We start from the raw sequence: 11,052 nt of genomic DNA, 5'->3' as shown, positions 1-11,052 counted from the left end.
TTGCAGTAACAATCACAATCAATAATTTGGCATAATTTGGGATTGCTCAATTGAACCTTCAGCCATAAGGCCTATATAAAGGAAAGAAGCTAACAAATCCTTATTAGACTTTACTTCAATAAACTTAGTTTAATTAAAACACAACATAACTCAATTTTCTAAACCAATTTTGGCATTAATTCTAATCTAGTTACTAAATAAAAACATTTCTAAAACTACTAAATTTCTAAATATGCTTGATTTATTTTTTGTCAATAGTTACTTTGTTTGTGGTTTATTTGATAGTGCTGGTGATCACAGAACACAAAGCAGAGCAAAAATTTATCTACAAAATTTATAAATTGGTCCAATTAAAAAAAGAAAAGAAACTTTCAGTTCGGGTTTGATTTATCAAGGTTTTCAATTGGGTTGGTGTTGTCTTTTATATTGCTTGTAACATGAAGATTGCTTTCGTATAATCTACCAGTGGATTACAGTTGGAGCTGCAAAATTCGGAACGGATTAATCACTGAAACATCCTTTTGTATCGTTTGTTTCAAACTTTACATCTAAAAAGACCCACAGATATTCTGGTTCATTAAAATTTAACATTCTGAATTTCAATGTGACCGATCCATTGTCTTACTATGGTCAGCAGAACACAGTCATGCAAGTTACTCCGGCAGAACGAAAAGTTAGACGAAACGTTAAAGGCAAAGGGATTGATTAATGAAGGGCAACTTGGGCATTTTGAGAAAAATCGCGCTGGCAGAACAAATAATCGCTTCGGCAGTTGCTCCGGCAGTTGCCGGCCATCAGAATATGCTAAGAAAATCAACAGACTGGGATTTTAAAAAGTAAGAAAGGGGTAGGGAAATTAGAATTCAAAATCTCTATGTTCTATAAAAAGTTAGATTTGGAGACAGTTGTTTACGCAAAAATGTAAAATTTTATATTAATTTGAGTAATAACATTTTTTACATGAGAAAAAGCTCTCAAGTACATGAGAAAAACCTATATTATATACAAGAGATACAAATAGAATTAATCAGCTAAGGAAATTGAAAAGGATAATCCCCACTCCAAAGCTATTAGAAATTGTCATTAGTTTCAATCACATAAAAATTAAACATAAAAAGCACAAAATTACACGCAAGTGCACATCTCTATTACACACCATATATATATATATATATACCCATTTTTTTAATCAATTTTGTAATAAATTTTTTCTATTTGTAAAGGTGAAATAATTAGAGAACTGGCAATTTTTGTGAATTTCATTGTGTGGAGAAATAAAAAATGATGGCAACTTTTCTAATGGATTTGTGTGTAGAGTTCCAAATTGGAAAAGAAGGAAAGAAGAATAAATGTAAAGTTGAGTCTTTGTTGATGGGTTTTTATTTAACTACGAGAAGTGAAATGGGTGTCTATGATTTTTAATGAATCTACTTCATATGGATAAAGTGATAAATAAAGAATAATGTTAATTCAATACCTTTAAGAAATACAACTAAATATCTTATTGAAGGATAGTGGGGGCAATATTACGTAATTATGGGGACAAAGATATGAATTTGTATATGTAAGTCATATATTTTGATGGAGTCAGTGAGGGCAATTGCCGCCATTGTATCTCCGTCACATGAGATAGGGAAAAGGTATATACACACACAAAGAACAACGACTTCCTACCGAACAAAAGCAGTAGGCAAATAAATACTAAAGAATGACGACTTCATACCTAACAAGGACCCAAAAAAAATTTTCAAAGGAGAATGACCCTGGATTGTTGTTAAACCGATATGGAGAACAGTAGTATCTAAGCATTATCTGATTTCCTGTGTTACAACAATTGCAAGTTCAATTTTCCAATTAGAATGTCCAAGATGTACACAATTATTCGACATTTGAATCCCTTCGGCATTTCAGCTAATAATTCTTGTCCGTCCTCTGGAACTTGAAATTGCAGAATATGGAATTCTATTGCTTGAATTGTTTACAGGGAAAATGCCTACTGACAGCATGTTCACAGAAGATTTTAGTCTCCATAGTTATGTTAAGACGGCTCTTTCCCATCAGGTAATGGAAATTGTTGATCCAAAGATCTCAATGGAAGCAGAATCCATACCAGGCATAATCACCAAAACAAGCAAAGGCAGCAGCATCAGTTAGGAGGAATGCTACCTATCGATGTTTCCGATTGGTATTTCATGCTCTGCAGAAATTCAGATATCCTCAGTGGACTGCAAGCAATCAAGAATGAGCTTATTCAGGTTAAAATAGAGCCAAATGACATGAGATGGAAAAAAATGTAATATATAGTGCTTAGTTGTAGATACAAATCTTAACATTTCCACTCTTTAAATGCTTTGAAGTTGTACCAATATTTGCAGTATCTTAACAAAAGTATAACCAAAGCCTCTCAGTCACAACAATCAATGTCCAGCTGTTCATAACCCAATTCATGCTTTAAAGAGAGTTATCTACCTTGATTTTTCTTATTCTCTTTACTCCTCAAATTGATAGATCAATAAGGACACCAATTTGTAGAAAGCTGTTGGCAAGGGAATATTTGTAAATACTTTCAGAAAATCAATAATTGCCATTAGGAATTTGTTGTCCGTGTGAAGAGTAAAGGTTGAATATGTGCACTTTTTATGTTAGTTCCAAGCAAAGGGGAGAGAATGCATAGAAAAAATTCTTCAGAGCCAAGTTTGACTACTAAATTAGTGTCCGAGTATTGCAATATCTACACATTAAGAAACAAATAAATATCAAAAGAAATAAAAGCATAAAAATATGAAACGAAAATAAATGAAAACCAAAACTGGCAAATGAAGGCTTATTTCACTAAATATTATCGTTTCCAGTTGAAATTAAGGGGCTGTTTGTTAACCTTTGTGTATTTACATTTGCATTTTTAATAAAATAGAACAATACTCCTGTTTGGTTTCTTCATGGAAATAGAAAAATTTCTACTTCATAAACCACGTGATTTGGTACTGAAATTTGATTATGCCAAATATTAGAAGTAGACTGTCCTATTCTGATGAAGAAATCTGAAGATTTTCTTCATCAGATCATTTCAAGTCAGATTTCTTCATCAGATCATTTCAAGTGGAAAGGTATTCTGACTGAAAAGATATTCCCATTCTGGCATATTAAAGGTGAGGTAAATATAGTCAACCATTTGGGGGAGGCATCGGTTAGGTAGTTCAGTGGAGGGAGTATCCTCGCATTCTGGCATATTATTATTTTCGTTCAGTGAGGTAAATAATGTGTGATTTCGTTGAAGACTAATGAAATTATTATTTTCTAATCAAAAGTTTAAGTTATTACCTACCAATGATGTCTGTACAATTGCAAAGTACAAAGAAAGTCTATCAGCTGTATGTTTCAATCTAATCGGAGATTCAAAGAATTATTATCAAGTCATATTTAATACAATTATTTAAACAAATCCATAGTTGTTTTATTCCATTTGAAAGGAAATCTTCTTCAACATAGTTGTCAGGTATGTCACTCATAAATCTCTATAGACAATTGACTTTTGCCTACAAATGCCGTGTACAAAAATGCCTTCACAAACATCACTCAATTATTCCACTAAAGCCCCGGACCAATTAAGAGCCTTAAACATGTATAGAACTGTGGAAAAACCAAATGGTCAAGGATCAAGAGATTTTTTTTCATCGAAATTGAAGTCTGTTTTAGTTTCTTTTTGAAACATATGTTTGCAATTATTTTTCCATGCTCTAATGTTCTTGGATAGTCTTTTATTTTAGAAGTCTCAACCAACTGTGCATCACACACGTTTAGTCACAAGTTGCTATTGGAGTTCAATGAAGTTTTTGGATTCTTGCTTCAGCTATGTAGAAGATCCGCGACTCTGTGATAGGATGCATTTTAGTGGGTATTTTGGGCATTATTGCACAACTAATTGACTAAATACTTTCATTAATTGGGTGGATTCTACTGATATTTTGTTTTGATGCTAATTGCAGGAAAGGACGCTGAAAAGTACTTAAAATCAAAACTTAGAAGATTTGTCGCTGTGGGGTCCGCTTGAGAAGCTGAAGAAACCTAATTGTAATAGATTTTATTTTAATATATTTCTAGGGAGTCTGGCTGCAATTTTGGACAAGTAACAATTCCCGGCTATTGGGGATACTATTTATCTCTCGCGCGGCTTAGGTTAGAGGGAGAGTTCTTTTTCTCTTTGTTTTGGTTTTTTCCTGGGCTCTGGAAGGAGACTAGACAGCCGCAGCTTTGTAGAGGGAGCAGGAGACATTAGCACCTTTTGTTGACTTTGGGGATTCTATGAACTATTCATTGTTCTTTGACCAAATTGAGAAGTGAAAAACAATTACAATCTTCCAATCTCTCGTGTGTTTTCTTGCGTGAGAGAAGAGAGAAGTTAAAGAGAGCCGCAATCGTGGACTTTGGTCATTGCTTTTCATTCTGGCTTTGACCGAAGGAAATTGAAGCAATCGTAATCCATTGTCGTTCTTTTCTCTCTTCGGTTGACCGAAGTGAACGAAGGTCAAGTCTTCCGTTTGCCTAGATTAAAGAATTGACGGCTTCCTCCAGCTTTGCCGCATGGCCTGTACTCTAATTATGAGGAGCTAATTCTCCAATTCTAGTCAAGGGGATCACTGACGATTTGGTTCAGAAATTACTGTGAGATCGAATTTATTTTAACTATTTCCTCCATTTATTAATATTTATATATTTCCTGTTTCTAAGTGTTATAGCCTTATGTGTGATTGATTAGTGCGCAATAATTAATTGTTCATATAGGCTATTTTGCTATATAGGGGTGATTGAATCCGTAATTGTTCGTTACTTCTATTCCAGTAGCAACTGGCACAATTGGATTTGTGTCAGGGGAATATTTGATATGGCTTGAATGAACCCTCGTAGCGTGTTTGTTAGTCAGGATTGGGTCTTTCTAATTGCTAATGCAATCTAGAAATTAAATCCTACGGTCGTACCTAGGGTTGTTTTTGGGTTAGAGAAATAGCTAACGGTCGTACCTTAGCTATCGATAAATTAAGGAAGGGTTGGTTGTTTAGCGCGTGCGAGACAACTATAACCAATCTATTAATAAGTGTTGGAATTATTTTTGCATCAATGATCAGTGCATGAACCATTTCTGAAGTATACCCTTGGCTAGAGTTTTCTCTCAGTTATTTCTTTTAATTAATTACTTTCTGCATTTAATTTGTTCAGTTGGCTTTTGATATCAGAACCCCCCCCATTAATCTTGATTTGAAAAGAAACAAATATCTCTCCAGTCCCTGAGGAGACGACCCTGCTTACCACTGTCTACTAGTTAGGGAGTTCAGTTAAACAATTAATTCAGGTATATCGGATTAAGCAAACTCTTCGGGAACAGGGTGAATCAAGTAACCCATTGCACACCTAGAGTCCCTGCTCCAGTACTCGAATTGATTACTAACTGTTTCAAGTGGTAGTTAGGATTTATTTATTATTATTGCACAGGTTCGGCACCTGTCAATTTTTGGCGCCGTTGCCGGGGACTGGCGTTTGAATTATTTGCTTCTTTTTAAATTCAGTTTTATTTTGTTTTATTTTATTTTTCCTTTTTCTTGGTATCTTTGCTAGTTTATGCCCCGTTCTTCTCGCACAGGTGACTTGGTATACGATCCTGAGGTCGAGAAGGCAGCGCGTAGGCGAAGGCAAGAGACCAAGAGACAAAAAGAAGGGCATTTACTTTCTGCAAACGAGCCAGTAGAAAACGAATTGAGCATGGCCAACACCCAGACATTAAGGGAGCTGGCTACCCCAGACCTGACTCATCAGCCCTTGTGCATCACGTTCCCAACTCTGGCTGAAAATACTTCTTTCGAGCTGAAATCGGGGTTGATTCAGCTCTTGCCTTCGTTCCATGGTCTTTCTGGTGAAGAACCCCACAAACATGTCAAGGAATTCGAAGTAGTGTGCTCTAGCATGAAACCTCCTGGGGTCACTGAGGAGCAAATAAGACTGAGAGCCTTCCCCTTCTCTCTCAAGGATGCAGCGAAGGATTGGCTATACTACCTACCTGCAGGTAGTATCACCACGTGGGCACAATTGAAGAAGAAATTCCTGGAGAAATTTTTCCCCGCATCCCGGGCTGCAAGTTTGAGGAAGGAGATTTGCAGCATCAAGCAGTACTCCGGGGAGTCATTGTACGATTTTTGGGAAAGGTTCAACAAGTTGTGCGCTAGATGCCCACAGCATCAGATTAGTGAACAACTGTTGATCCAATACTTCTATGAGGGACTCCAGTCAACTGACAGGAGTATTATTGATGCTGCAAGTGGAGGAGCCCTGGCGAACAAGACACCGAGGGAAGCATGGGACCTTATTGAAGCCATGGCAGAAAACTCTCAGCAGTTCGGCTCCCGTGAGAGCAATCCTACCCGTAGAGTCAATGAGGCAGAGACGTCATCCATCCAGCAGCAACTGTCAGAGTTGACGTCTGCTGTCAGGCAATTGGCCATGAGAGACACACCGCGAGCGAAGGTGTGTGGAATCTGTACTAGCATGGACCACTGCACGGATTCGTGCCCCATTCTGCAAGAGGACGGGGCGGAACAGGTAAATATGGCCGGAGGCGTGCCCGCGCCCCGCAGGCAGTATGACCCGTATTCCAACACATACAACACCGGTTGGAGAGACCATCCCAATTTCAGCTATGGGAATCGACCGCAAAATTCACTCTCAAATCGTCCACCAGGGTTTCAGCAACCATGGCAACCGAAACCCCAACTTTCATCCTCCAACACAGGGAGTTCTTTGGAGGATATCGTCAAAAGTCTGGCTACTACTACCTCCCAGATCCAGCAAGAGACTAGACAGTTCCAGCAGGAGACCAGATCAGGCATGAAAGATATGGATGCTCGAATAAACCAATTGGCAACTGCCATCAATCGCCTGGAGTCCCACGTTCATGGAAAATTGCCATCTCAACCCGAGATAAATCCCAGGAATGTAAGTGCCATGACACTGAGGAGTGGCAAGGAACTGGAAGGGCCTAAAGTGGAAAGTTCAAAAAGCAAAAGTGAGGAGGAGATAGAAAAGGAAATCGAAGAGGAAGGGCGTATTCGCAAGGATCCTAAGGTAACCTTCACTTCTCCGCCCACTATTAAATCTAACTTACCTCCTTTTCCTTGCAGGCTGGAGAAGACAATAAAGGTAGAAAGGGAAAAAGAAATCCTGGATGTGTTCCGCAAAGTTCAAGTAAACATCCCCCTATTGGACGTGATCAAGCAGGTACCCAAATACGCAAAGTTCTTAAAAGACTTGTGCATTAACAAAAGAAAGCTAAGGGGTGATGAGAGAGTGATGGTAGGAGAGAATGTATCAGCTGTACTTCAAAGGAAACTTCCACCCAAATGCGGGGATCCAGGTATGTTTACTATTCCCTGTAAAATTGGACATTCTAGTATCAAAAATGCCATGATAGATTTAGGAGCTTCTATTAATGTGATGCCTAAGTCAATCTATGATTCTCTAAATTTAGGACCATTAAAAGAAACGGGGATAATAATTCAATTGGCTGATCGTACATGTGCTTATCCGGATGGGATAATTGAGAATGTTTTAGTGCAAGTAGATGGATTAATTTTTCCTGCTGATTTTTATGTGCTTTACATGGATGATAGAAGTGCCCCAAATCCATCACCCATTATATTAGGAAGACCATTTTTGAGTACTGCCCAGACTAAAATTGATGTTAGTAAGGGTACTCTCACGATGGAATTTGATGGAGAAATAGTCCACTTTAATATCTTTGATACAATGAAACATCCTGTTAACTCTCAGTCTGTGTTTGCTATCTATGCCACTAATCCCTCTGTGCAAGAATTTTCTAAGTTTGCTTGTAGGGGTAAATTCAAGGTTGCTGCGAACAAGTCCTATAGGATGAAAGCAATTCACGAGGTGAAAATGGAGAGAAAATTTAGGGAAAAGGTTGCACTCAATGGCCACGTGGATCCTGGAGGAAGGCCACCAATTACAAGAAAAATTCAATTACATCCAGACTAAAGAGTGGTGCTATGTCTAGCCAAAGACATTAAAGAAAGGCGCTACTTGGGAGGCAACCCAAGACTATTTGTTTCAGTTTTCATGCATTTTTGAAGTTTTAGTTAAGTGTTAGTGTCAATTAATAGTTTGATGTTTGGTGGCATGAAATTAGTAGTTAAGCGTGCCCACGTCAGGTGGTCACGCTTGAGGGGAAGGAATTTTCGTTCAGGTTCTGCGGACTCCATAGCAGTTAGACGTGCCCACGCCAAGTGGTCACGCCTGATGGAAGAAATTTTCGATCAGGTTCTGCGAACTCTATGGCAGTTAGACGTGCCCACGCCAGGTGGTCACGCCTGACAGAGGAAATTTTCGATCAGGTTCTGCGGGCTCTATGGCAGTTAGGCGTGCCCACGCCAAATGGTCACGCCAGAGAGAAAGAAACTTTTGTTCAGAATCTGCGGACTCTATAGCAGTTGAGCGTGCCCACGCTAGGTGGTCACGCTAAAAAAAAAAAAAAAAAAAGAAAAAACCGTAACCCTACTTCTTCTTTTCTTCCTTTTTCTTTCTTTCTTCTTTCTTCTTCCTTTTCTTTTTTTTCTTCTTTTCTTTCTTTTGCTTGGCCCGCCGCCGCTCCTCGCCGCCCGCCGCCACCGCACCTCGCCTCGCTGTTCGTCACTTCCTTTCTCCCCCTCTGAGATCAGCCCGCCGCCTGCCGCCTGCCGCCACTACCATTGCCGCACACCGCTGACCAGCCAGGCGCACCAGGTCGCCGCCAGTCCGCCGCTGCGTCTCCTTCCTGCGCGCACAGCACGCCGCGCGCACGCCGCGCGCGAGCTCCGCCGTCAGCCTCGCGCGTTCTCTCTGCCATCGCGCACAGCAACAGCGGGCAGCAGCCTCACTCGCGCGCTCACGTCGCAGGCAGCCAGTCCACGCGAGCTCCAGCAGCCTCGCGCAACCCCTCTGCCCAGCCGCGCCTCACCACCAGCAGAGCTGCAGCAGCCAGGCGCGCAGACCGTGCGCGCGCCGCCCAACAGCTCACGCGTACAGCGTCCATCCCTCCTCCGGGCCCAAGCCCAGCTCCAGCTCTCAAGCAGCTCAGCTGTGGACCACTGTCCGCGCGCGCAGACCAGCAGCCTCCAGCCTCCAGCGGGCGCGCGACCAGCAACGCAGGCGCCTGTCATCCCAGCAGCAGACCAGGCCAGGCCCGCACACTCTAGCCGCCACCTCTGCCCTAGCGCCAGCCGTGACCCACTGCCAGTCAAAAACTCCGGTGATTTCTTTTTCAAATCCCTGTCACTTAGCTGAGGCCAGATTCTTAATTTTTGTTTAGCAGAGGACAGATTTTTACTTTCTTAGCTGATGCCAGATTGTCAATTTCTTGCTTGATTTTGGGTGTTGTGATATATCCGTGGGTGGTTGCTGACCAATTGTCAAATGTTGTGCTCAATCAGTGATATTTGGGGGGAGTTTTTACCCTGGTTGCCTGTTTCATTAGTTTTTGGGGAAATTTTACTGTGTTTATCTAATTAATTGATTTTTGGGTTGAATTGGTAGTATTTGGAGAAAATTTTGCTGCTCGCAGGCTTAATTAATTTTTGGGGTGTGTTCATAGGCCGTTTCTGCACTTGTCTGTGATTGGGAGCTGTATTTAGTTGTCATTTACTTTGTTGGCTGTTTGTTGACCTCTTTGGAATACCATTCCCTTGCCTCCACCCTGCCCTCTGATTTCAAATGACTAAACCAAAAAAAAAAAAAAAAATAAAAAAAATAAGGGCAAGAACACGCCCGCCTTTCCCTCCACAGCCGTAGTTCATTTCTGCCCCCTCCATTTTAAGGGAAGTGTAGTTGCCCTAATACCTCTATTTTGATCTTCCTTTACTTACATTGAGGGCAATGTAAGATTTAGGTGTGGGGGAGAGTTAACTATGCTTTAGAGGTGTTTTTAATTGTCTGAGTAGTTTTCTTCTTTAAACGGTGATGAATGCAATTGAGATATGAGTATAAGTAGGAAGTTCATGCCATGGGGTGCTCTATTTTCCTCGATAATGAATTGATTGATGAATATGCTGAAATTGACATAAATTTGACCATTTGTGCGATTTTTGGGCCTAATTTTTCGTTTGTTGAGTGATTAGCGCACATGGTTTGTCATTCTAGAACTTGCTCGGTTATGCATGTCAAGACTGCATTTAAATGAGTTTAATGCATTGAAATGATAGGGCACTTAGGAATGAGCCATTTTTGGACTTTCTTAGAACCAACCCTTGGATTATTTACCACTAGGAGCTAAGTTGAGCCTTAACCCTTATTCTTCGCTTGAGACCCCAACTTTTAGCCGTGAAACCTCTTTTTAGACTTTCTTTCTGAACCTCGTGTGAAGAAGTGCTTTGATTTTGTTATACAGAATTTTGGAATAGTATCTGAGAGGCATTACACATGTCAATTAAAACAAAAAAAAAAACCCACAAAAAGAAAAAAAAGAGGTGGAAAGAAGGCAAAATGCAAGAAAGCAACGAGTAAAGTTGATTCTTATGGTGCTGGTTGGGAGTTGTTGAAAAAAAAGAAAAGAAAAAAAGAGGAAAACAAAAAAATATAGAAAAAAAGAGGAGAAAGGAAAAGTCGAAGGTCGTGGCAAGTGCCAATTTACTCTACTCGTGTGATGGTTGAGATGCCTTGAAGTTCCCAATGTGCAAAGCATCTGTGTAATGAATTTCTGAGCACTTTCTTTATACTTTTACACCCTTTTGACTCCTTTTTATCCTACCATCTCACCCTAGCCCCATTACAACCTTGCAAAGTCCCTTGATTGCTGCATTTAAATTCATGCATAAGTGGTGGAGATATGATATATGAGCAAGCTTATGGTAGTGTCATTCTATTGTGTTGTTTTGAGAGCCATCTAATATACATTTCATATACACTTTGGAGTGAATGAGTGCACTTTAAACTGCGAGAATTGTTGATTTGGTATATTCTGATTTCGATAAGGTTATTGGGGATCTTGGAATGCCATTCTTGGTATGAACTGCTGTGATT

The 11,052-nt window shown here is 40.0% G+C and overlaps 1 protein-coding gene across 1 annotated transcript; it reads left to right on the top strand.

Moving 5' to 3' along the window:
• Nucleotides 1–5,754: 5,754 nt before the first annotated feature.
• LOC113780069 lies at nucleotides 5,755–8,037 on the top strand. The gene is made up of 4 exons (XM_027325889.1): nucleotides 5,755–5,970; nucleotides 6,085–7,399; nucleotides 7,514–7,602; nucleotides 7,816–8,037. The coding sequence occupies exons 1-4, from the start codon at nucleotides 5,755–5,757 to the stop codon at nucleotides 8,035–8,037; spliced, it is 1,842 nt and encodes a 613-aa protein (XP_027181690.1).
• Nucleotides 8,038–11,052: the final 3,015 nt, after the last annotated feature.

The sequence above is a fragment of the Coffea eugenioides genome, chromosome 8 (assembly GCF_003713205.1).
Source record: "Coffea eugenioides isolate CCC68of chromosome 8, Ceug_1.0, whole genome shotgun sequence".
Taxonomy (NCBI): Eukaryota; Viridiplantae; Streptophyta; class Magnoliopsida; order Gentianales; family Rubiaceae; genus Coffea; species Coffea eugenioides.
This window is presented reverse-complemented; position numbering and strand designations above follow the sequence as displayed.

What these genes read in the sequence shown, in the direction of transcription:
- LOC113780069 (XM_027325889.1), top strand. Translation starts at nt 5,755, where the DNA reads ATGGCCAACACCCAGACATTAAGGGAGCTGGCTACCCCAGACCTGACT. An exon ending in CTAGCATGAAACCTCCTGGG is followed by an intron (nt 5,971 to 6,084) that starts GTCACTGAGGAG and finishes GCACAATTGAAG; the next exon opens with AAGAAATTCCTGGAGAAATT. An exon ending in ACCCAAATGCGGGGATCCAG is followed by an intron (nt 7,400 to 7,513) that starts GTATGTTTACTA and finishes CTCTAAATTTAG; the next exon opens with GACCATTAAAAGAAACGGGG.